General features: G+C 40.6%; 1 protein-coding gene across 1 annotated transcript; it reads right to left on the bottom strand.

Annotated features, from left to right (window-relative positions):
* Window positions 1–20,509: 20,509 nt before the first annotated feature.
* On the bottom strand, window positions 20,510–24,172 carry LOC147603316 (cytochrome P450 710A1-like). Its single transcript, XM_086796877.1, has 2 exons — window positions 23,933–24,172; window positions 20,510–22,204 (listed from the first exon to the last, which is right to left on the bottom strand). Exon 2 carries the CDS (start codon window positions 22,170–22,172, stop codon window positions 20,703–20,705), a length of 1,470 nt encoding a protein of 489 aa, XP_086653003.1. The 5' UTR covers window positions 22,173–22,204; window positions 23,933–24,172; the 3' UTR covers window positions 20,510–20,702.
* Between the last annotated feature and the right edge of the window lie 1,772 nt (window positions 24,173–25,944).

Genomic DNA, 25,944 nt, shown 5'->3' with positions numbered 1-25,944 from the left:
TGGAAGTATTTGAGGAAACACCTATGTGTGCGGAAAGTATGAAGAATACTATTGTTGAAGGACAGAGACCATTGTTGTGTGCTGACACTGCTCTTGAGCATGATGCTCCTAAAATCCATACTGATGATGGTGATTTATTGTCCCAAAATACTCCTATATGTAACTCTGTTTTGGCTAAGAGCCAAGGAAACATTGAATAATGTATTGGTCTTTTGACATTTGATGATTCTAAGTGCAACCATCGAGTTTTTCAATCTGTGCATACATCACATTTTATGCTTGAATTTGTACTTGCCTATGTAATATTTTGTGCTTAGTGTCGAGTTACTTGCTTGATATGTGATGATGTGTGTGTAGTCATCCATAGAGAAATGAGCATGGATTTAGTATGCTTTCAACCCAAAAAGGCCAAGATGAGACCCAAGTTACGTATCCCCTGTCACCCATATCATGATAGGCTGAAGCGGCGAAAAGAGCTCAAGGACATGTACTATAAAAAGCTGTATTCCAATCTAGCTATTGTGCATGGGCTTTTCCGAATTGCAATGATCCAACATGAATGCTTGAAGCACTTGAGGAGAATTCATCCACCCCAGTCATCAGCAGCAGTCTCGAGGAGCATCCTCGTCCTCTAATTCTTGACATAAATGGTCTTCTCATTCATAAAGTGGATCTACAAGAAGAGTTTTTCTTCCCATCTTGGCATATTCGATATCGGTAGATTCTGGTGTTAAAGCCAAGGAGAATTTACTTCCTTGTGCGCCCTTCTGTGAGCCAGTTTTTTGTTGCTATGGGCTAGCAGGCACTTCAGAGTCTTCATATGGAGCTTATGCACAGAAAAGAACTTGGTGGAGCGATTCCGTAGTTGCTTTCCAGGTCTGTGTGGTGTTATTATAGGCTTCATTGGGCAAGGTTGTTGTGATGTCTTGCAAGGCTGTCATTTGCATGGCAAGAAACCTATGTTTTTCAAGCATCTTGATGATTTTTGGGAGAGAACAATCAATTTGATGAAGACAACACATTGACTGTCGATGATAGCCTTTACAAGTGCCTGTATAATGTGCCTAGCACCTTCTGTATTGTACCAAAGTTTGGCTCCACGAGTGATTCATGGTGTGCATTATTTCTTACTTACAAGCTGGCCCCATGGTTGTGGAAGTACCTAAAAGCAATGGATAGAAAATCTTTTGTTGGGAGAGGTGATGTCTTTGGTGAATGTGGCAATGTAGAAGATTTGTAGGTTATCACACTTATTGAAGAACATGCCAAGAGAAAGCTGAACTATTGTGGGGGTGTTGTGGTAGGCCGTGTAGCTCCCAAGACTGAGGATAACATGCGGATGGCACACGATGACACCTATGGGGGGATGCTCAAGAAGAGAAAGAGGCAACCAAGGTGGTCTGGGATACACCTTTCTACAAACAACCAAGGATCTCATGAAGAAATTAGGGCTTCTATGGGACTATGTTTTGTTGGCGATCATACTGTGGTGTAACATTTTGATGTAATGTAACATATTCTCATCTCCTCTGTAATGGACATGTAGAGAGTGTACTGTAATGGACATGTGCAAAGATATATAATGCAAAGATTTTTTTGTGTTAATAGCTATACAGGTTATGTTATGACTTGTTCAAAATTGTTAATAACTACTAATAACTGTAGTTGTGTATAGGTGGGTTGATAAGTACTTTTGATTACAATATTTGTTCACCAATTGATTGTCACTTTTGAATGCTAGACTTAAGCCAAAATGTAAAATATATTTAATAACCAAAGATGAGTTTATAGCCCCCATGGCATGCTATTGTATACAGATTCAAAGACCTCAGGCAAGATCATATACAATCCCTTGGCACCTTGAACAGGTTTCATAGGAATTTTAATACATCTAACAAGATGGGAGTATATGTAGACCACAGGCTTTCTACTCAACATCTTGTAATAGGATTCATCTAGCTTCTTATAAAAGAGTCCCTTTAAAAGTAGGGCCCTACTTCAATTCATTATCCCAACTGTCCTCCTCATCTACTTTGAGTTGCTCCTTTGTACTTGTGCACTTGATCAAGTAGAAGTCCACGCCTTCTTCATTTCCCTCCTCAGCATATCATTGACAGCAGCAAAGTTATCTCCTACTTGGAGTGCTTCGCTTAGTGCTTCATAATGCCCTTCATATATAGGCTCATCAAATTCTTCATCACTGTTTCCACTATCAGTTGGAGTTATCTTATGGTAGTTCCAGCTTGTCATGTGTTTTGTGACTGCATCTTATCCATTGATCATGCATGCATACACTACAGTAACAAGATAGTTATCTATATGAAAGTGCAGAGCCATCTTGTTTTGAGTAGCCGTGAATACAATGCAATGAGCGATGCAATGAGCGAGCCTTGGGGGGAAAGCTTGACAGTCCCATCCAATCTCTCAATTCACATCTCCCACCTTGACCTCCCAAAGTATACGTTATATGTGCCTATGCTTGGAAGGGTAGTGTGCAATGGATTTATTGGATAAGTGTTGCGAAGGAATTGCACAACGTTTGCTGCACATTTCAACTCAGCTCTATTGTCCTTCAATTACTCCTGTGTTAAATCCCTCTTCACAACTGCACCTGCCCCATCATGTTCTCTCTTACCATGACCACTACCAAAAAAGTTCCATACCATTATTTTTCCTACTAACCCAGCATATCTCCCAACAAAATAGAAGGGCTTTGCCTTGAATTGAGATGCAACCCCATCAAACCAAACCTAATGTTGGTTGACATCCAAGTCTTTGTCCTTCAACCACCCGTTGCCAATGAGAAAGCAATGTTGCACAAATAGAGTGTCTTGCTTTTTATCGCTAGAAATGAAGAAATGCATAGTTTTTCTCACCTCACCTCCAACATGATAGTAGGTAATGTGCACAAAAATGGTGACTTGATTGGAGTACCAATGCATGGATTGGATTCATTTTGTTCCTTAAAAGAGTAATTTTTACAAGCAAAGTCCATGATTGAAACAACATCATCATCTAGAAAATGTATAATGCACTCCTTGGACTGTTTAGCCTGCCATCGATACATGAAGTCATGTTTGATGAACTTTTGAAGGTAGCTCTTAAACAACTGCAAAATAGATCAGTGCAACTCATCTCCTTGCACACAAGGTCCTTCCTTTTTTTCTTCTTTCCACCTTCAAAAGTGCCTGTTTCCACATCCTCAAATACTCTCACTCTACTACGATGGTTTTTGCATCTTCAAACAGCTCGCGTGGGAAACATTTTAGTTGCTCTGTTCCACACTTTGTACATTCACCCATGAGACATTTACTACATGGTAATTAGACCCATCTTGCCTAGGGCACAAGACAGAATCTATAACCTTTGAAATGCTCTTCACAGTGTGATGCAAAACATTGACATGGTACCATGCATTCCAAAGGCCTAACTACGGATATGATTAACAACATCCTTCAAAAATGAAATTTGCACATGGTATATACAACAACATGATAACTTGTCCTTGAGTTTTCGGACAAAGTATGGCTTCGCTGACTCAAAAGCACGAAGCTGGATTGTGACATTCGTGGGAAAAGCATCCTTGAAATGTTGGAAGCGCTTAGTCTGTAATCCAAAACATGGAAAGCATGTAAGCCACCTATAAACATTAATAACTATTAAGCCACTTATACACCGCTATTAACATCTATACACAGGCCATCCTTGAGCTGCCCCCACCCACTAACTTCAAAGGAGTCCAACGCTTCATGGGGCACGTTGGCGATTCATTTTTATGTGCGTTGATATTACTCAACCTCTTTATGGACTCTTAATCATCTTCGAGTGGACTGAAGAATGTCAATGGGCTTACACAACGTAGCACTCAAAAAAGCCTTGGCAAGTGCTCCAATTCTAAGGTCCCTCAACTAGGAAATTATCTTCCATGTCCACATCGACGCCTTAGCTTTTGTTGTTAGGTGTGTGTTGGCCCAACCGAGAGAACACAAGATGGATTTCCCCATCAGATTTGCCAGCCCACCAACTCAATGAAGCTGAGAGAAACTACACCACGACCGAGAGAGAGGTACTAGCCATGGTCTACACCGTCAAGAAGTTTTACCATTTTCTAGGCAACTAAGTTTATTTTCTTCGTAGACCATCAAGCTCTTCTATACCTGGTAAACAAGCCCTGTATGATAGGAAGAATCACCAAATGGCTGCTTATATTTCTCAAGTTTGACTTCACTACTATCACGGGCGATAAGGAAAGGCTCTCAGCATGTTCTAGCATGGTTGATTTACTAGATGCCACCCTATTCCAAATATGGTTGATTCCTGAATGGGGCGAGGAGGTGGCACACTTCTTAGCCGTGAAGCCTGCTTACTGCACCCTCCTACTTCACAACGTGAAAGGAGGTCCGTTACATAAAAAAACCAACAAACAAATTTAATTTTTTTGTGAAGTCCGGTTCACAGCATGAAACACTAAGTATCTCACGGTGTGAAACAGTCCCAGAAACAAAATCAAATTTGATTTTTTCGTGAAGTTCAGTTCATGGCGTGAAACCCTAAGTATTTCACGACGTTAAACACTAAGTATCTCACAACATAAAAGAGTCCCAAAAAAGTTTTTTTGATAAAATCCATGAAGCCCGCTTCACGCCATGAATTGCACCCTGCAAGTTCACGACGTCAAAGGGGTCCGGAGAACAAAAAAAATAAATTTAAATTTTTCGTAAAGTCCGGTGCACGGTGTGAAACCCTAAGCATTTCACGGCGTGAAACACTAACTATCTCACGACGTGAAGCAGTTCAAAAAACACAATCAAATTTGACAAAAATTTGTAAAGTCCGGTTCACAGCATGAAACACTAAGTATCTCACAGCGTGAAACAGTCCACCAGTGGATCCCCTCCTCAATAGATATCGAGCCCGTTGCTTAATTAAACAGGAAGCCCCTTACCAACGTTGAGAATGCAAGCTCATCGAGATCTGTTGGATAGCGGTTGCATGTGGAAACCAATCCAGCAGTGTGTGTGTGTGGACAATAATGGCCGCGTTCAGCTGGCTACGTGTGTGGAATTAGACTTAGGTTATTTTTAATGTGAACTTATCACTAGTGTAGTGTGTTGTGTTTTGTGGTGTGCAATGAAGGAAAGCTCTAAAGTGTCTCTATCATGTAGATGTTGATTGTTTGAGATAATGAATGGTGTGTGAGTGTTGACCAAAAGAGTGGAAAAGGGAGTGCCACATGGATGATGATGTGTAAAGTGGGATAAGGCTAGAGGGCCTATATCATTGTATGGTTCATTGTGATATGCAAGAGAATAGAATTGAGTGTTGAGTGTGCAAATCTCTCTCTCTCTCTCTTATGGAGTTCTTAGTGTGGTTTAATCCACCTTAATTATGTTGCTTAATCATTGTCTATCACCATGATCAATCCCATTTTAGGAATCTTAACATGGTATCAGAGCTTGGGTGGGCTCTTGGTCATGGTGAATATTTATGTATAGATTTTTTGGTTATGAGTTCTTTGATTAAGCATTATTTTCAGTTATTATGAAAAAAAAATATGCACACTCATATTATCATTTGGATTTGCATTTGAGAGAGATTTGGAGCTGTCATTCTCAAGTTTGAGAGGAGATTTGCAACAAGGAGGTTTCATAGAAGCTGCCCAAGAATTGCAAATGGGAGTTTTGCAACATGGAAATCTTGCTCATCATCAAAGAAGCTGAAAAAGGAGAATTTCAGCAAGTATGAAGACTATGGAGTCTTCGGTGTCAACAAGGAAGCTACCAAGGAGACAAAGGTGTCTTAAGAAGGTTGGTTTTGTGAGTTTTGCTTCATGAAATTTTAAAGAAGGGTTGCTAATTTATAGGATGAGAAGCTCCCATTGTTCTTTGCATTTGGGAAAAGAGTGTAGGAGGTGTAATGCTTGTCTAAGAAGGGACAAGCGGTTATGGGCTTGGAAGAAGTCCATGGTTGAGCACATTGGAAAGATAAGATGCTCATTTGGTATGCTCATGAAGTATGGGCAATGTTGGGTGAAAGCAATTGGGGCTTTTACAAGGTTTGCGCTTGTGATTTTTTAAGAGAAATCGTTGACTCAAAAATCTCAAATTCAGACCATCGACCCACCTAGATTTGCCAAAAAAAAGGAAATACAAAAATCATTATTTGTATGCGTTTTGTAGATTTTTATTCATTTGCCTGTCAGCTACCATTTCACTGTCCAAAAAAATCATTGAAAATTAAAAAATCATGAAATACTCATAAAAAGAATCTCAGTAAGTGATTGGTACTGGATTATAGGCGCTTGTACATTTGTGATCAAGCAGAATCATTGCTATGTCCTATTTTAACCCAAACTTTAAATTCCAGACTTCATCTCACATGTCGACTTTTAGAAGTGGTATTGGACCACCCTTTAGAGTGGAGCATGCAAACAAGAGAGAATGTGAGTTTTTGGGACTCATCAAGGAGCTCATTGTAGACATAATGATGACTACAAGAACCTTATGGTGGGAAGGAGATTTCACCAATCGTTTAAGAGGTGCAGTAGAGCAGCACCTTGGGGCTGCTAATAGTTAAGAAGGCAATCCAAAAACAATAGTGGGGTAGCACAATGGCAGCCAAGAGAAGCCACAACAGTAGCATATTAAAGCAGCGAGGGGCGGCCCGCCACTGTAGCATTTGAAGGAGCCCATGAGAGCTCCTCAAGGTGGTGACCTCCACAGCAACAAACTCAAGACACAACCTACGAGACTGCCCATCACTCCATGAAGAAGTTGAGTAGAAGAGGCTGTGAAATACAAAGATCATGGCACAACGCAAATAGCAGGAAGATGTACCCATCTATGGTGAAGCTCAAGCTATGGCAAGTTAATTTAACTTGCTATGATGCACTTAATAGCAAAGAGAGAGACCAAAAGCAGGTGTGCCAATAGCTTACGTGGACCTCATTAACATCAAGACGACGCGGGTGCATAAAGGAGAAATGCACAACTCTGAGCAACTCCAGTAGACAAGAAACTAGAACTCCCACAGGCACCAAGACTTGGAAAAAGCTTGTGTTACTACTATAGAGAGCGAAGTCGTCATCATCACAACACCAGATGTGAGAGCGTATGCACTGTCAGTAGCATTCTTAGAGGCGATGAGCTCAATTTTGTGTGGTGAAGAAAAAAAAACTACAAGATAAGGTTTTTTTATAGCTATAATATGAAAAATGTGTGGTGTAAAGGGGCCAAATTTAAGCCTTTGTTCACATGCAATGTTTTGGGACGGTTTTGAAACATTTTTTTTTGAAAATCTCTCTAGCCCTAAAATAGCGAGCAAATATCGGTTGTGGTGGCAAAAGCCATGCATGTTGATCATTATTTTTTGTATTTTGTGGGTACCCTGCCCTTGCACACACGGCATAAAAAGGATTGTATTTGTTTCACCCATGTATATGAGGGCAACCATGCCCGAGCCTGCATGCTCAAAACAAGATGTGTATTCACCCATGGTATGAGGGTAACCATGCCCGAGCTCACCGAGAAGCTCAAAATGGTTGTTGTGATGTGTGCATGAGCGATGCACGTGTGAGGTGCATGCACATGGGTTGGTTCCCCCGAACTTCTACGTTCAAATCAGACTCAGTGGTTCCGCTACGAGCAAGTCCGCTCAAAATGGACTTGGTGTCTAAGATGGTAGACACACACACACACATGTTTGATTGATGGGACACTCCAATGTATCATTGAGGGGGGAGTATTGAGAGGTAGCGATTGTGTTTTTTGCAATGCTACATTGATATGGGTGGGGTGATGGGTGAGTTGTGGAACACCTCAATTAAGAGGGGGTGTTGAGAGGTAGCGATTGTGTTTTTTGCAATGCTACATTGATATGGGTGATGGGTGGGGTGATGGGTGAGTTGTGGAACACCTCAATTAAGAGGGGGTGTTGAGAGATGTAATCGCGGTGATGTGTGTATGTGGGAAAGCATCCTAGAGGTGCAAGATATTGTGGTGAGATAGGAATGCCACATGTAATATTGAATGGTGTGTGAGTGTTGACCAAAAGAGTGGAAAAGGGAGTGCCACATGGATGATGATGTGTAAAGTGGGATAAGGCTAGAGGGCCTATATCATTGTATGGTTCATAGTGATATGCAAGAGAATAGAATTGAGTGTTGAGTGTGCAAATCTCTCTCTCTCTCTTATGGAGTTCTTAGTGTGGTTTAATCCACCTTAATTATGTTGCTTAATCATTGTCTATCACCATCATCAATCCCATTTTAGGAATCTTAACATTCACTACCCTCACCACACAGAAAATGGTAGCATACTCAAAAGCCTCATCATTGATAGCCACTCCACAAGAGACTCTAGTCTCATCGTCTCAATGCCCATGAGTCTCAAACCCATTACATCTATGCGAACCAACGTTAAGAAGGGCCCCAAACCTTCCACATTAACCAAAAAGAAAACTCCACCAAGATAGCCAAGATCAAGATATCTTAATGGTATCAAAATGTGGGTGGAGAAGAAGCTACTTGTAGCCCAAGGCTACTATGAGGCACCAATCCAATTTGGGTGCCTCGATCATCAAAGCCTCTTCCTCAATGCAACACTCAGAGGCCAAGGAAGAATAAGAGTACTCCACAACACCGTCCATAAAAGCCTATGCGAGTTTGGAATAGAGTGAATCATAAAGCTCAGATTAGGGACAAATCATCATGGATTAATACAAGATTAAAGATAATCTCATACAATGGCCATAATGCCTAAGTGAGTTAACCTCCCACCAAGAGGATGGAAACAACCTTCCATAGGCCTAGGTTGAAAGCCATGAGGCTCCAAGAGTCATGAGATGACCAATATCAAAAGATATCAAAAAAGTATAATGATCAAAAAGGTACAATGTCCATCATCCCTATGCCTCATATAGGGTCCCCTAAAGATACACATGTAAATGTCCCTAAGCCCAAGTGCCTAGGCCCCATTTCCGATGTGCATGTGCACCCAAACCTACTACTTCATTACAAACCTACTACTTCATTACAAACCATCCCCTCCTACAATGATTTCATCCTCGAAATAGAAGGGTGGTCGTTCCCAAAGAAAACATATACAAGTGGCAATGTACAAAAGCCAAAAAAAAATCACATCCATGATGATTGAATGTTTAGCGGAAGATATTTGCATGAATCATATGACCCCCCCTGGATCAAATGGAAAGGCCTTATAGAGGACTTCGATCGATGATGAGGCTATATATGCAACCTCCTAGATCAAATGGAAATCCAAGGCATACAAAATCCAAGGCAATGGCTCCATGATAATCTGGTGTAAGTGGAGTAGATAAGGAACCACTGTCGATGATGAATCTAGTCGAGTATCCTCCAAGATCAAAGGGATATGTATGGTATATACCCTGAACTGTCGAAGCTGGAATGGTAGTAGCTCTTGGATCAAAAGAAGAGCTCAACTCCAAAAAGATAGTAGTACCACAGTCAAAAGGAAAACTCATGAATCTGGCATGAAAGGTATCCGGTCGAAGAAGCTCAAAACTCCTAGCCAAAAGGTCTAGTGGTCCTGGCACCAAAGAATCGCCATATATGCCAAGACTAGAATATGTCGTAGATGCACCTGAATGTCGAGCCACAAATCCACAAACTATGCTCCTCAAATGGCAAAGAATGCATCCAAAGAAAAATGTCCTGACTCCAAGAACACAGGATCGTGATATCCAAAGGAGCCAAATGAACATAACTCAAGGTCGGCCTCAAGTAAAGTCAAATGTGAACTCATGCCTCTATCATATGTAGCACCACTCAAGAAGTCACAAGCATGATCCACCATGTCTAAGTATGTATGAGTATAATCCAACCCATGCACAATATCTCTATGTGTATGACACTTTATATGTATGTGACCCTCTAAAACAGAAGTTGGATCATCATAAAGATCGTCATCACTAAGAACTGACCAAGTGTGACTCACTATCAGTGGAATCTCTAAGGTCTCTAAGGTCATCCTCAAAGGTATAGACCAACTCCATCACTGGTGTCCCTATATGACCTAAATCCCATGATAGATCAATCTCCAATAGTACTGATCTAAGGAAATACCTAAATCAACTGTAAAACTCTCAAAGTCAATGTCATAGGATATGCTAAAAATATGATCGATATGCATACTCCTACGATGTCTCACCTCTATGAACTCATCACTACTCTCATGCACTATCCCTGACTCGATCCACTCGAATGTTGCCAGGAATGCTATGAAAACTAGGAGTGGTGGTCGTATCCAAAATCTCTCCACATGTAACAAATCTAGAGGAGTAGCCCAACACATCTAATATTAGAACCTGGGGTCTATGCTCCTCATGGTCTATGATGTGCTCAACGACATGTGAAGTGTCAATCCCATGTGTGACTAAAGATGTATGACTAGCCGAATGATCATGACTAGTCAAATGCCCATCAAGATCATGGAATGCATCACTATGGTCATTTGAGGTATCCGTATGATCACTAGAAATAGAGATAGGTAGCTCTATGATGCTCGTAATACTTGATGTGCTCGCTACCATCTCTCCCATTAAGATCATGTCCACATGATCTGACTCACACACATCACTCTCACTATCACTATCACATACATCATCATCATGTACATATATATCAGTGGCTCATGTGCACGTGTATCGCTATCATCATGTGTATGTGTGTGTGATACATCAATATCATCATGTGTGTGTGTGCACGATACATCATGATAGGTATGTGGGTGTGATACATCAATGTCATCACATGTATGTGTGTGACCATGACCATGTGTACAAGTATCAACATCAATATCATCATCAACATGATGACGATCATCACCATCCTCCTCATCATCCATTGAATGCATGTCATAATAATACCCATCCTCAGGTATATAATCATCTCGGCTCACAACTGTAGGGTACTCAATCAAATCCCCATATACATCCTCCCATGCAATCAATGCCGAACCATCCATGTAAAGATATCCACATAGATCCTCAACAAAATCACCATGTGTATAATGTCTAAACCATCTAGTACCAACATCCTCCTCATCAAATAAATGTCTACACTGGGTAGGTAATAACATCTGAAGCTCAAATATCCATATGTGACATGAATATGATGTGTCATCATAGCATGATGTTGGTGAAGAAGGATCCAAAGGTCAAAGTTGCGATGTGCCAAATGCATGTATGAACTCAGTAAATGATATGTAACTCCTCATGTGAAATGGCAATCAAGATAACGACGATGAAGCCATAATGATAGGATACAAGCAGATATCACACAATCATGGTCTGGGATTGAGATATAGTGATGTCGACGACGAAGATGGTGGGTAGCACAGCGATCACATAGGCTGGATAGAAGTAGTAATGGGAACTCATGTCGTCTCGCCAAAGCCCGAAAGTGTGGAAACACCACTAAATGTGCTCAAGAATCCCACACTGCGTGTGGAAAAGCACCAATGTGCTCAAGATGACCAACCGTGCATGAACAAGGGCTAAAATGCACGTGTGAATGCTCAAAATACACCAAATCGTCTAAAATGTGCACGTGAATGTCCAAAATACACTAAAATGACCCAAAGTGTGCACGTGAATGCCCAAAATACACTCAAATGGTACAAAGTGTGCATATAAACGCCAAAAATACACCAAATCAACCATACGGCACACTAACCTCCTCCATGAGGCTCAAAACATGTGAACTACCCAAAATAAAAGAATCAACGTGTGTAACACACCTCATACGTGTGAATAATCACCCAATATGCCCACACTATACACAAACTATCCCCACAAACTCAAGGCATGATGACGAACTCCATCACCACATGTGAACACCTCTAACTCAATGGTCTACTAACATGCGTGGGAACTACCACTAGCACAAGCAAGGGTATGGCAAGAGTTAGAGTGTGGAATGGCCAAAGAATCCAAAGGTTAACGGTGTGGAATGGTCAAAAGATCAAGGGTTGGGGTGTGAATGGCCAAGGGATCTAATGGGAAATGTATGGGCAAGATGGGCTAATGTGAAAAAGGAACGAAAGGTTAAGATGTAAAGTAGATGGAGGGTGGAGATGTAAGTGAAAATAGGGTTTAATCAAATAGTGACTATTCGTTCTTCTTTCTCCCTCTCACACTATTCTTCATCTCACACAACACTCACAATTGCTGACTGAAAGCTGCAATTTTCTGAGGAAGGCTGAGAGCTGCAAAGCTCCATGATGCTAGTGTAATCACCATCTTCTCTTCTTCTTCGTCACTGCCTGTGCTGAACTGCTGTGGTCTTGTTGTTCTGGTCGTGTAGCAAGTTTAACTAGTTTCTCTGGTCGTGTTGTTCTACAAACACCAGCTCAAGGCTGCGCAGCAGCACGCACTAAGAGTGTTGGGTCACTGAAGCGAAGCCCTGTCGCCTGTGATACGCCAGCAGCAGCGAGATACGAGCTGCTTGTGCTGAAATAAAACGCTGATGCACCAACTGTCGCCCAACTGCGCCTGACGTTGAACGCTGTGCTAAATCTGAGTGTTGTCTGTGCTGAATCTGAGTGTTGTCTGTGCTGAATCTGTGATGTGTGCTGCGAATGATAAAACGCTGATGCACCAACCGTCACCCAGCTACGCCTGACGTTGTTGAGCCAACTGCTGTCAGCAGCATTGTCTGTGCGCTCTCGCACGTGCCTTCAGTTGGAGTCGAGCCAACTGCTGTCAATGTTCTTGCTGCCTCTGCACGAACAATTCTTGCAAATGTCTCTGAAGCAGCTGCTCCAACTGTTGAGCTTGTGAATCAGCTCTAGAATTTGCAAAGATGGTTGTTGCTGTTGTAGTCTGGGTGTCGGATGAGGGGTTGCTAAGTGGTGTAATGCTAACTGGTGTAATGCTTCTCTGCCACCTGCTGCTGTCTAAGAACTTCTGAAAAGAGGGGCGGTTGCAAAGGTTTCTAATCACCTAAATCCAATCCAAGGAAATCCAAGATTTTGAGTAAGAAAATCATGTAAAAGGCCACGTAATTCAAGCTTTTCACACCTCCAAACCTATAAATTTAAATGAGTTATTTCCTCATCAAACCAAGATTGAAAAAACAACACAATACACTTATCCAAGATGCCAGTACTATATGTTTTTTGGAGTGTGACCTTTTAGTCATCACCATGTAATATTGGATTCTCCCAATAGCTTTGGAATCGGATGGAACTAAGACCTAAGGCTAGTGCCATATATATTCAATGGTAATGCTTACCTTGCCGAATTATGTGTCATGAGAACTTCACCGAAGAGCTGCCAAAGCAATTGCCAGTCACCCAGATCCTCACTATGTTGTCACATCCAAGAGCTTCATAGGCCAATGGGGTGATGAAGATAATGGGAAGATACCAACACTTGGTTCACTAAATTAAGAGGTGGTAGAGAAGGAAACTCATCCCAAGGGAGAAACCAAGTTCCTCCCATTCATGCAAGCTTCCATCAAGCAAGCCATGGATCAAGACAATGCATGCAACAGAGTAGAGGATGAGAGAGAAGACTTACACGCAAGGTGAATGAGTTGTAGGGGAATTAGTTTTTGTAAGAGGAATGGTCTTACATGTAAGGGGAATAAGTTGTAAGGGAATGGTCTTACATGATGTAAGGGGAATGAGTTATAGTGCTTAATGTCAAAATTGCTTAAATATAACTAGCTAGTGTTCACACTTGGTCAATCATGACTAAAAATAGTTCATAGAAAACTATTCTAACCTAATCAAGTATATAGATGAAGTCCTTGACTTCATGTATATACATGAAGTCCTTGACTTCATGTATATACATGAAGTCCTTGGCACACTTGGTCAACCATGACTAAATATACTCCATAGCAAACTATTGTAGCCATGAAGTCAAGTATGTACATGAAGCCCTTGGCTTCCCCTATTTCACACTAAGCTCTTAGTAAGGACGCTTTATATATTCTAGCGCCATTGCCTATTTCACACTAAGCTCTTAGTAAGGACGCTTTATATATTCTAGTGCCATTGCCATCTTACAAAGGATAATCTTGCCTTGTGAAAAGATGACACAATGACTTGTAACAGTTAGGATGACATGAGGCTATGTTAATCGAAGGTGTTAACAGATCAAATGGCCTTCATTGATCAAATGTATCTTATCTCTTTTTTGTTTGAAGGCATATGTGATGTGTCCATTGATAGAAGATGAATGCAATATTTTGATTTGGTAACAATAAAATGAAGACGTGCATGTGTATGAGGCTAATGGTGATGCTTGTATGAAAACAAGGAACATGGTTTTACATGTGTCATCAGTCCCTAAGGTTGAGCTTAAGTAGGATGTATGATGGAGATTGTTTGAGGAGACTATGGAGCCGACTCAACTGACATTGGATAATATCAAGAACTTAGGAGCATGTGGACCTTCTTCTTTGGATGTGGTTCACATAGAGGACAATCTTCTTCCTATGGAGGACGATCTCCTTCCTGTGGAGGTCCTATGGAGGATGATCTTCTTCCCATGGCATTAAATCTCTTTGAAGAATCATCATCAAGAGCAAGAGCATGATGATCAAGGGCATGGTTACACTTTGACTATTGAGATAAACAATTCCATTTTGTGGTGGACATATAAGACAATGAGCAATTAGATTTACTTGATGGCTTGCCTTCTTTGTTTGCTAATGCAAAAAATGTTGTGAATCTCATGGGTAATGGAGATGATGTGATTTTTCATGTGCTGGTTGTGTTTAGGATAACCAAGTCATTGAATATTCCTTGGATAATATAGATACACATAATGATGAAAGGTTGCCTTCGCCTTCTAATCATGATAAAGTTGATAGTTTGTATTCATGATCCGCCTTTTGGTGCAAGATATTTCACTTGAGCTTGGTGCACTTGTGGGTGATAACAAATCATGTTTTGGTTGGTGTAGAGGCTCGAAAATGGGATTTTATATTTGTTGACAAGCATGACGACATTGCATGAAGGAGTACAAAAAAACTTTGTAAAAGATATTATGTATGAAAGGCAAGTACTAGATCTTGAGGATGATGAGGTTAATCAATGGCTTGTTGATGATGAATTAGAAAAATAAGGACCTTTGGTAATACATGGTCAAGATTACTACATTGTCATGTATTTGATGCACAACAACGATTGTAATCGCATTCTTATGGTGGGTTGAAGTTTTTGCAAATATGGGAATAGTGATGTACATTGAGTTTCATGTGGATATTATATGGTTCATCTTTTGGTAGCATTTGATCGTGGAAAAGAGGATCTTCTTCATTAACAACTTTGGGAGTTTGTGGGCTCTTTGCGCATGGATTAGCTTGGATGCACAAGGTGGCAAAGATCTATTATTTTTGGACAAGGATTACTTGATAATGAAGATTTTGGACAAGGATTATCTTGATAATGAAGATTGTGGACCGAAGGATTGAGATTAAGTATTTACATGGCTTGTGTCAATCTTGGAGGATTAGTGGTGTGTTGGTGCATGTGTGCTTATCAACTTAGGAAGGTAAATGTTTACACATGTAGGGGGTTTGTCCACCAAAGCCATATTTTGCTAAAACTTGCATACATTAGTGTGTATGCACAAGTGGAGTCAAGCTACAATGCCACCCACTTTTGTATACTGAACATGCATTGGAATGGGTAGCATGTGAAGAGGCTTACAGCTTCTTAGATGGGTTTCTTGGTTATAATCAGGTGTCCATAGCACCAGAAGACCAACACAAAATGGCCTTCAATATGATGTGGGGAACATATGCTTATAAGGTTATACCTTTTGGCCTTCAATATGATGTGAGAAACATCTTTTGCACCCACAAGAAGGATCATGCCAGATGCTTACTCTGTAGTGGAGTTAAGAAGGAAATCTCATGTACCTTATCCTCTCCGCGCCCCAATGCCAGATTTAACAGAGTTGTTACCAATCGTCACGGGAGAAGGTACATTATGGGAGAACATGGCAAAGCATAGAAAGTTTGCAAACCCCCACCTAGCAGACCGGCTCGAGATCCGGATTATTACATTCATGATAAATTATTGTTTCCACAGGTGGTGCAAAGTAAATCCAATTCATACAAGGGGGGGTTGCACGACCATCACAACAAATGATACAAATCCCCGAATCGAGGATTTTGGTATATAACCAGAGTGGCATAAGGAGTATCTCACAATTCCTAAGTATAGTAATCAGTGTCAATGCTCCCCACCAACCCAAAGGGATGATCCACTCTACATGCCTATCAAGCGAAGGCTCCCGCCCCACTACAATTCCATGATGCCAAGCAAAGAGATTCTCATGTGTGCTATAATTTTTCGTAGTTTTTGCCATCAACATTTCCATATATTGCAAGTCAAAGGCAAAACAAATGCACACCTGGATATGAGCTTGGAACCGTATTCCTGATCCAGCTATCATGGCAGCAGTCAGATTTTTAAAGTTGATCATTGTCCTTACCGATCAACCAAGGGAGCGATATGATGGATTTGAAGTAGAACATCTCCTCTTCAACATGAACACACGGCCAAATGAAAGAGGCAAGATGTTGTACTATCATCACCTAAGGTGTCTTCCCGGCTACATACACATTACATTTGAAGATATGGTCAACACCGAGTTCTAGACGACCCACTCTGCATTCAGAAAAACCCTGAAAAAGCTTCAATCACACTAGAAATTCTACAGACATGAGTTTGGCGCTAGGTCTTTCAATCTAGGTAAAAGGTTATGAGGACAGAACCTACATCAAGAAGGGGGGGTGTTAATCCCATTTTGGATTAACAAAGATGCTCCTCCAATTGAGGACATTAACAAGTGTCATAAAAAGGAACTATAAAAGTTGTATTGAGAATCTGGCCACTCAAGGCCTTAGTTAGTAAGTTTTGGACGCCCAAGTGTGAATAAGGGCCAATTGTATATAAGGCAATTCTCATAATGAAATAATACAATCCCCTTTTGTGCTATGAGAACTCTTGTACTTTGTCAAGAGAGAGAGAGAGTGTGCTTTAGTACATGTGCTCTTTCATGCATGCATGTGCGTGAGAGAGAGAAAGGTTGGTTGCCTTGCATTCATGGTGTGAGCGACTTCGCGGTGACAGCGTGGAGGTGGTGTTTGGAGGAGTGGAGATTCAAAGCAAGCTTAGGGAGCCTCAAGGGGGACACGAGCTTGAAGCATTAGTAAGTACCCAATGATTGTTATGTCTATTGCTACTACCATTGACAGTTGTGTGGAGTTCCTTCTTGGGAGATGTGGTAGCCCATAAAAGTGGATGATGATACCTTCCTAGAGCCTAAACCGTAAGAGGAAACCCAGCCAGCATAGCGAGGCTTTCGCAAGGTAGCTAGAGCACTCAATTCATTAGAATTCATTTCGCAAGGTAACTAGAGCACTCAATTCATTAGAATTCATTTCAAGTAGTGTAATCATTATATATCCATTGTCTTTTTTATTGTTGTTCATCCATTTGTATATACTAGTGAAAGATTTTACTATGGCAGGTGGTTACTTGGGATGTTCATCAATTGAGGGGATGCATTCCTAAATTGCTTTGCCAAAATTAAGACCCTTGCTAGAGCATGCAGGATACTACATCGGTATGCATCAGCGTGGAGAGAGATGAGGTGTGCTTTAGTTCTTGTATATGGCCACTTTTGTATATTCCTGAAGATTTAGGTCAACAATATTTCAAGGGTGATATCATTGAGACTATGCTCGACGAGAGCAGTAGAGGGACATGGGGACATCATCTCCACACATTTCTCACCACCCCCCTCCACCTGCTCTAATAGCCATGAGTCCAACAAGGTCAAGTGCCTCGTCATGGCCACCCGGTGTTCTAACGGATCCCCCATTTCGACCTATTATGCCACATATGTCCCCCATGGCTTCTTTTATAATGCCCTCATTATGGACACCACGTCTCGAACTTGCGAGGCCGCTATTCCCACTTGCACCTACACCATTTGATAGAGCTCCTTATATGCAGCCACCTTCCTTCTTCCATCACAGCAGCCCACGGTACCCTTATTGATGTATTTCATCTCTTATAATGACAAAAATATATTGATTTACACATTATTGTGATGCACTTTTGTACACTCATATTATATCTATGGCATTATTTTTTACTTTTGTTGTAACTATTTAGATATTTGAATTAACAATAGAGAGAGATGGAGCAAGATGGATAGAGATAAAAAGGCCACAAGAGAGAGTGTGAGTGAAAGAGAGAAAGTTTAAGTGAGAGGGAGATTGTGTTGTTGTCTTTGTAAGCCGTAAGTCAAGTGCGTAGACATTCGATATTTTTTTAATGCTTAAAAAAGCTATTTTTATTTTAAATTTATGAGACCTTATAAATAGAATGGAGATTGCCATGTTCCACTACTCTTATTCAAGGGATACATTCCACCCACCAGCCTACCCCTTATATCGTTATATTGTTATAGGCTAGGCATAAACTCTATTATCATAGGTTCATCCACCAATCCCTCTAATAATACGACGTTTGCAAGTATCGTAAGTAAAGCTCTTCAATATTTCATACACCTCAAAGAAAAAGAACCAAGATCGGATGCCCTTATGGAAGATGGACAATAACGTCTAAAGTGCAGAAGCTCTACAAGAAGCTCACAACAGAGAAAGTGGTAGACCTGGCAGCCCCATTGGGATATGGAGAGCCTTTGGCATCATTGAAGAGGCAAAAGAGGCTCCTCTTCGGGGAGAAGTTGCCAACTTCATTGCAAATTTAGGATAGATGGAGAAGGCCAAGATGATAGTTGAGGTCCCACATGCTTTCATGTATTGTTGCTTGTGTTCAACATCTCGTAGGTGTTTGTCATAATATGATGTATTATTGTAATTTTACTTTGAAATATAATTGAAGTTTCATCTCTCTATGGTGTCTTTGTAAAGAAGTAGCAATTATAGTGGCCCATGGAAGCAAACAACATTATGTACATACATGCTTTCATGTATTGTTGTGTGTGCTCAATATCTCGTAGGTGTTTGTCATAATATGCTACAGTAATGTAATTTTCTTTGAAATATAATTGAAGTTTCATCTTTCTATGGTGTCTTTGTAAAGAAGTAGTAATGATAGTGGCCTATGGAAGTAAACAACATTGTGTACACACATGCTTTCATGTATTGCTGCATGTGCTCAACATCTCATAGGTGTTTGTCGTAATATACTATAGTCTTTAAATTTTTTTGGAATATAATGAAAGTTTTATCTCTCATGGTGTCTTTGTAAAAAAATTGCCAATGATAGTGGCCCATGGTGTCTTGTGCTCAACATCTCGTAGGTGTGCATAAGTCTTGGAATGTATTGGACAATATTGGAAGTTTCATCGTTGCCCATTGTCTTCTTAAAAAAACATGCTATGAAATCGGAGAGAGAAAGAGCGAGACAGTAGAGAGAGAAAGAGTAAACAAAGATAGAAAGAGTAGAGAGAAAAAGCTCGCCTCAAAACCAGCTTGAAAATGCTCACCAAAAAAATACACCAGTGGCTCTTCCTGTGGAGGATAATATGGGGCTTTAAAAGCCGGATGTGGCTGCTGATTTTGACCATTTTGGACAGCATTTTGATTGGCATTTTGTGGCTGTCCTGGAGGTCCTTCCTCCTCAAAAATGACTCTTCTCACTCCAATGGTATTGATAGGCTGTTTTTGCATCCTTTCTTCTCGAAAAATCACATCATTGCTCCTCACAATCTTGTGAGATTCAGGGTCCCACAACCTGTAACCCATCTCTCCATTGTCACCATACCCAAGAAAGATACACTTGCGTGACTTTGGGTCTAATTTGCTACGTATTTCCCTTCTGACATGCATAAAGGCCTCGCAGCCAAACACCCTGAGATATTTGTAAGAGGGTGGCTTTCCTGACCACACCTCCTCAGGCACCTTCAAATCCAAGGCGATTCAGTGGGTCTATGGGGGCTTCTGATAATGATACTGAGATGTTGGTGCATATTTTTAAAGGGTCTAGTCTTTGTTACTAATTGTTGATACAAAGGTACAACTCAAAGAGTTACAAGAAGCAGCTAGAAGTTACTCTTGGCATGGGTATAGGATACTAGTGGAATCCAATCCTAAAGATTAAGGGACATGTCTAATAGCAAAGAAAGGGAGAAGATCTTAGAGGGATGTCCTTCCATACTACAAAATTTATCCTAAGAGAGCCTTGTTTTCTGCCATAACAGAGTTGGCTTATCTTTTATGTTGGTCACAACTTGTATATTTGAGGGGTTGAACTGTTGGGAGTTTGTGTTGTACTCAAATTTATATATCTCTCTCTCTCTCTCTCTCTCTCTCTCTCTCTCTCTCTCTCTCTCTTTATATATATATATATATATATATATATATATATATATATATATATATATACACTCCCCCTCCAAAAAAAGAATGGACTATGCAAATGATGTTTAAATTTACCCAAAAAAGTACTCCCCCTCCAAAAAAAGAATGGACTATGCAAATGATGTTTAAATTTACCCAAAAAAAAAAGCAATGGGGATTTTTACACAAGAGGTGCAAGGAACATGCCCTTTCATACAAGAAATGCAGTGCTGTTATAATAAGTACGTCGGGCTATTTAACACACAAGTGGCCTAGGAGAGGCCTTTCATACAAGAAATGCATTGGGCTTCATGTGTGCAAGTCAGACAAGTTTCTCTCTCTCAGAAAGAAGTAGAAGGCCATGATCTTTGGGTGCAATGGTAGGTGTGTAAACGATGTCATCACTGTCTGGTGTCCGGATGCGTGTGAATTCCACCATGGTTGTGAAAAGTGCGATAAAGAGGGTTAGTTGGTTGATGGCATAGCGTTGCCCTAAGCACTGATGGGGGCCTGCGCCGAAGGTGAGGGAGTTGCGCTTGTAAACACGATCTTCAAGCCTCTGAGGAGAAAACCTGTCAGGATCGAAGGTGTATGGATCCGTGAAGCCCTGGAAAGAAGACTCGAAGACAGAAGGGAAGACAATGGTGCCCTTGGGTATTGTGTAGGTGTCCGTGATGGGGAAGGCCGCGCTTGCAATGTGAGGAACCACTGTTCCTGGCGCCCTGATTCTCAACACCTCCTTGACCACCATCTCTGTGTACTTCATATCACAGAGCTTCTCAGGAGTGTATGGTGTAGAAAACAGTTTCTGCTCCGCCCTCACCTTTGCAAGCACTTGTGGATGAGATTCAAGCAGTGTTATCGCCCAAACCAGTGATGAAGTAGAAGCATCTTGTGCTGCAAACAGAAAATCAAACACGTGATGGGCTACTTCTGCATCTGAGCTATGGGGCGGTGCAGGCAGCCCAGCTTCTTTTGCTTCTTTGAGCTCTTTGAGGATCTCTGATGTCCAACAGTCCATCAAACATGCCGGCTCGCCGCCTCTCGCCATCCTCTCCTTGCTGTCCCCGGCGCAATCTGCAAGTGTAGAAATCAGACGCTTGAAGGCATGGTTGGCTTTGTAGAATGCACATCCCGGAAAACTCAGTGGAAGAGCCCTCACACCCACATTCAAGAGGTCATAATCCCTTGTGAATTGCCCTCTTGCTTCTGGTGTCAAGTAAGGCCCAACAAACACATTCTGAGAGGTTTCAAGATTCATGTCTCTGCAGAGATTGCGCAGGGTGAGAGGCCCTTTGGAGCTTCTTGACATAGCCAGCCATTCTTCTATGTGTTTTTTCACTGTTTTCTCTTGTATGGCCACATAGGTTCTGAGGGCTTTGTGGGTGAACAAAGGTGCAAGCCTTCTCCTAAGGTCTTTATGCTCTTCACCAAGCATGAGGATGAGATTCTTCTCTCCAAAGAGCTTCTTTCCCATTGGGTGGCCGACGAATTGGAAGGCGTCCGCCTTGACATTTGCAAACACTTTCTGCGAGAGCTCGGAGTCTCTGATGAAGAGGACAAATCTGCCCAAAATCCAGTTGCATGAGAGGCCAGCCTCTTTGGAGGCCACAGCTTGATTGTGCCAGTACTTAGTGGGATCTCGCACCATGCTCGTCGCGTTGCCCAGAAATGGGAACACAAAGATGGGCCCAGGAATATGTTTCTTCTTGGACCAATATACAATATGATGCAGGAGCACATAGCCCAGTAGTAAAGATGTCACACACAGTCCCCAATCTGCTGCTTCCATTGCTCAAATTTCGGAGTCACCACACTAGATTTCTGCCAGAGGCAAAACAATTTGTTGCATTTTGCACCATAAAGCTTTGCTGACAAACACAGATGCTATGATATAAGGACTGCACATGATGTAGAACCATGCTTTCATAGTCATCACACAAGATTTCTGCCAAGGGCAAATCATGCTTTTGCATTTTTCACAATAAAGCTTTGCTGCAAAACACAGATGCAATGATAGGAGTGCACAAGACAAACCACCCCCCACGGCGCTTGGATAGATCCCAAGCCCCCCTGCTTGTTGTTAGTCCTGGAAAAAAACACTTTAAAACACACTTGAATATCTCCAGATATCCACCCTGTGAAATAGGCTTGTTTTTCATGCCCAGATCACAAGGCTGGTTTTCCATGAGAGGCATGCAAATCACTTCATTTCAATTGCATCTCTATATATATAACTAACCCATAACTATTAACCGCACAATAACATCAAAACCATCTAGAAAGAAGAACAATTGGAGAATAACCCCCTACAAAACTGCTGAAACAAAGTTAAAAAGGTCTCATGTCCATTTTGGGCCTAAGACTAAGGAATTGAGCGTATGTGAAAGGGGTCAAAGGCTAGAAAGTCATGGACACTTTTAAGTGTAGTGTAAAAGTTTGATCATGTATATAAGTGAAAATAAGGCTAATGATGAGGCGAATCAATATACTGATCACAATTTACAGCTTTCTCCTTAATCTTGGCTATGGTGACTTCTTCCACTTGAGAAGAAAAGTGTGCTCTCCTCTATTGAGTGCAATCATGCAAGCTCCGGTTCATGAGTTTATTTCAATGGTATCACAGCTTGGTCTATGTTTGATCCATTCTACACATAAAACCCTAATTTCTGAAATTTTCAGATTTTTTTCTAATTTTTGAGAATTTTCTCGAACCATTTGCAAGCCCTAGCTCTCCACATGCTTAGTAGAGACTTCTTTTAAGCATTATGGAGCCTAATCTTGACCAAGATTGCTCAAAACCAACCAAAAAAAATAAAATTTTTGTTTTTTTTCCCCCTAATTTTTAAAAATTTCTTCAGCGTTTTGGTCATTCTCTCTCTCTCTCCGTAGCCTCTCCTAAGCTTCACCAAGCCTAGCATTTGTGAAATTTCTTCATCAAATCTTACAAAGCTTTGTGGCAATGGTACTTTGGAGAGAAAACCCTAACCTAGGATTGCCTAATCAAAGAGAACTTGCCTCCACCACAATCTATGCAAGGATTTGGAATTCATGGTTCATGAGTGAGGTCCAGCAACATCTCCAAACCATAGTGGATATGTGTGCATTAGTCTTGTGAAAGAGTCTTATTTAATCAATGCCTTAGCATGAAGAAATTTGTGGGTATCCATGAATAACTGTTGTTTGGAAACTATACCTCAAAAAGCTACTCCTAGGGATTGAAAGGTCATAAGCCCCTCTTGTCTAGCTTATCTAATATTCTATTATTACTTAACCAAGGATTACCGTTTATTTAGTCAACTTAACTATAAAATAATAGTTCTTAAGGAAACTATATTTGACCCAATTCAGCAAAGCAACAAAAGAGAGCTTTTTTTTTTTGACAGATCCCCAACAAAGCTTTTCTGAAGAGCCCAAGGGGAAGACAAAGCGTTTGGAGACAAAACACAGCTTTTGTGCTACAATATAGCTTTTGTTAATACACAACGTAGCTTTACTAGAATTGCACTGCAAGGAATTCGCAACATGATTGCAGCTAAAGACCTTGATTACCAGCAGGCTATGGCGACGCAGAAGCTCCTGTAACGAGCTCTTTGATTTTCTTCACTGAGATGGCGAGGCACTATATTGCACCTTCCATTTGATCTTCGATGAATCTGGCTATGGCGAGGCGAAACAATTCTACAAAATCTGGCTATGGCGAGGCGAGCTAGCTCTCTCAACTTCTTAGCTGGGGGAATGGCTATCTATGGCCAGGGAAAAGCTAAGCAAAGAGGCACAGTTATATGAAAGGTGGAGGCGGCAGCAACGTGCACACTTGAAAAAACAACTTTCACTTCCATTTCAATACACCCTTCCATATTAAACCCTTTACGTCTTCGTCGTGAATGAAGTAAAGTCTTCCATAATAGATACAGCACCCCAAGGTGAACACTGGAGCTTATGGACTTTCCTAAGCAGTGGATCCACAGTAGCTTTTATCTTCCCTCTCTCCCTAGTACTTGCTAGTACAAGACCTTCTACCACTAGATTCCTTACTCTCCCTATGGAGCTATAGTCACAGCTGGATCCCCTGTGTAGTATAGCATTCCTAGATTCCCATATCCTACTTAGTATCAAGCCTCTCAGTGTTTGCCACACTTGATATATGGCAGGGTTCATCCTGCCCTTGCATCCAATGACTGCTTGTTTCCGGTTGATCTTGTCAAGCTGAGGCTGCTATCCACACAAGGTACACCTCCTTAATATAAATTTCTTTGCATTAAAAAAAAAAGTCTTCCATATATTGTGTGTGTGTGTGTGTTTCTATGTGCCTGTGTTTGCATAATATATATATTTTGTGTGTGTTTATGTGTGCAAGTGTATAAATATATTGTGGGTGTGCATGTTTTAGTGTGTATATATATTTATATATGTATGTATATACATATGTCAGTACAGAGAATCAAGTGCTTGAGATATATATATATATATATATATATGTATATGTATGTATGTATGTATGTATGTATGTATGTACATATGTCAGTACAAAAAATAAAGTGTACATATGTATATATATGTGTATGTACATATGTGTGTTTGCATAATATATATATATATTGTGTGTGTGCATGTTTTAGTGTGTATATAAATATATATATATAGATATATATATATGTATGTATGTATGTATGTATGTATGTATGTATGTCGGTACAGAGAATCAAAGACTATCACTCCCGTGATAATCCTCCCGTTTGAGAAGACAGCCATCCTCGATTGTGACTATTAACATACATGGGAGTGAGATTTTTTAGAATATTTTATCATGGGAGTGAATCCAAATAATTATGCGTGATGGATGGTTCATGTGTGAAGCATGGTAGTGAATGATTTCCATTTATTAGAATTATTTTTGTGAGTGATTCCAAAGTAATTGTGATCTAACATTGTGGATTATGTTGAGTATAGATCATGAGTTCGAGACAACCAAGGTGGACATTGGACGAGATTATCTAGCTAAGCACATGTGTGCTAAATATTTAATTTTGTTTGTTTGGCCCATTGTACATATGTTGGGCAAGGTTTATTTTTTATGAGATGCTTTAAAAGCATTGGAATAAGGTTCAATTTTGTAAAAGTCCAATTTTGGAAAAGCTGTGCTATTTATGGCTCCAAGGGCTAAATTTATTAATATGATTTAAATACCACGTGTGGGAGTGGAGCCACACACGTGGGGAGGGGGGAGATTGCACCCCAATCTTATGTTCTTTGATTTTCATGCTGTTGATTTATGCTATGTTGTTATGGTTAATTTCTTTTATTATTTAATTTTGTAGAATAATCTAATCTCCATGTATCATGGTCCTGTAATAACAGTGGAATCAGAGCACCGCAAATTCAAGATTTGAATTTGGGTCATGGAGACTTGAAGAAAAATCAAGAAATTGATTTTTACTCAAAGTTTATTGGCTTGGAGCAAATTTGAAGGCTTTTCAACAAATTAAAAATACTTGCACGGGAAGAGCAGAATCTGCAGCAAAGGTACAAGGCTTTGGACAAAGATACACTTTATTCAAAAA

The sequence above is a fragment of the Cibotium barometz genome, chromosome 64 (genome assembly GCF_041138505.1).
Source record: "Cibotium barometz isolate CiBa-2024 chromosome 64, ASM4113850v1, whole genome shotgun sequence".
NCBI lineage: Eukaryota > Viridiplantae > Streptophyta > Polypodiopsida > Cyatheales > Cibotiaceae > Cibotium > Cibotium barometz.
The sequence above is the reverse complement of the archived record's forward strand: the minus strand, read 5'-3'. Positions and strand labels throughout refer to the sequence as shown.

Bases quoted from the DNA above. Each gene is read 5' to 3' on its own strand.
- LOC147603316 (XM_086796877.1), bottom strand. From the start codon at position 22,172: ATGGAAGCAGCAGATTGGGGACTGTGTGTGACATCTTTACTACTGGGC.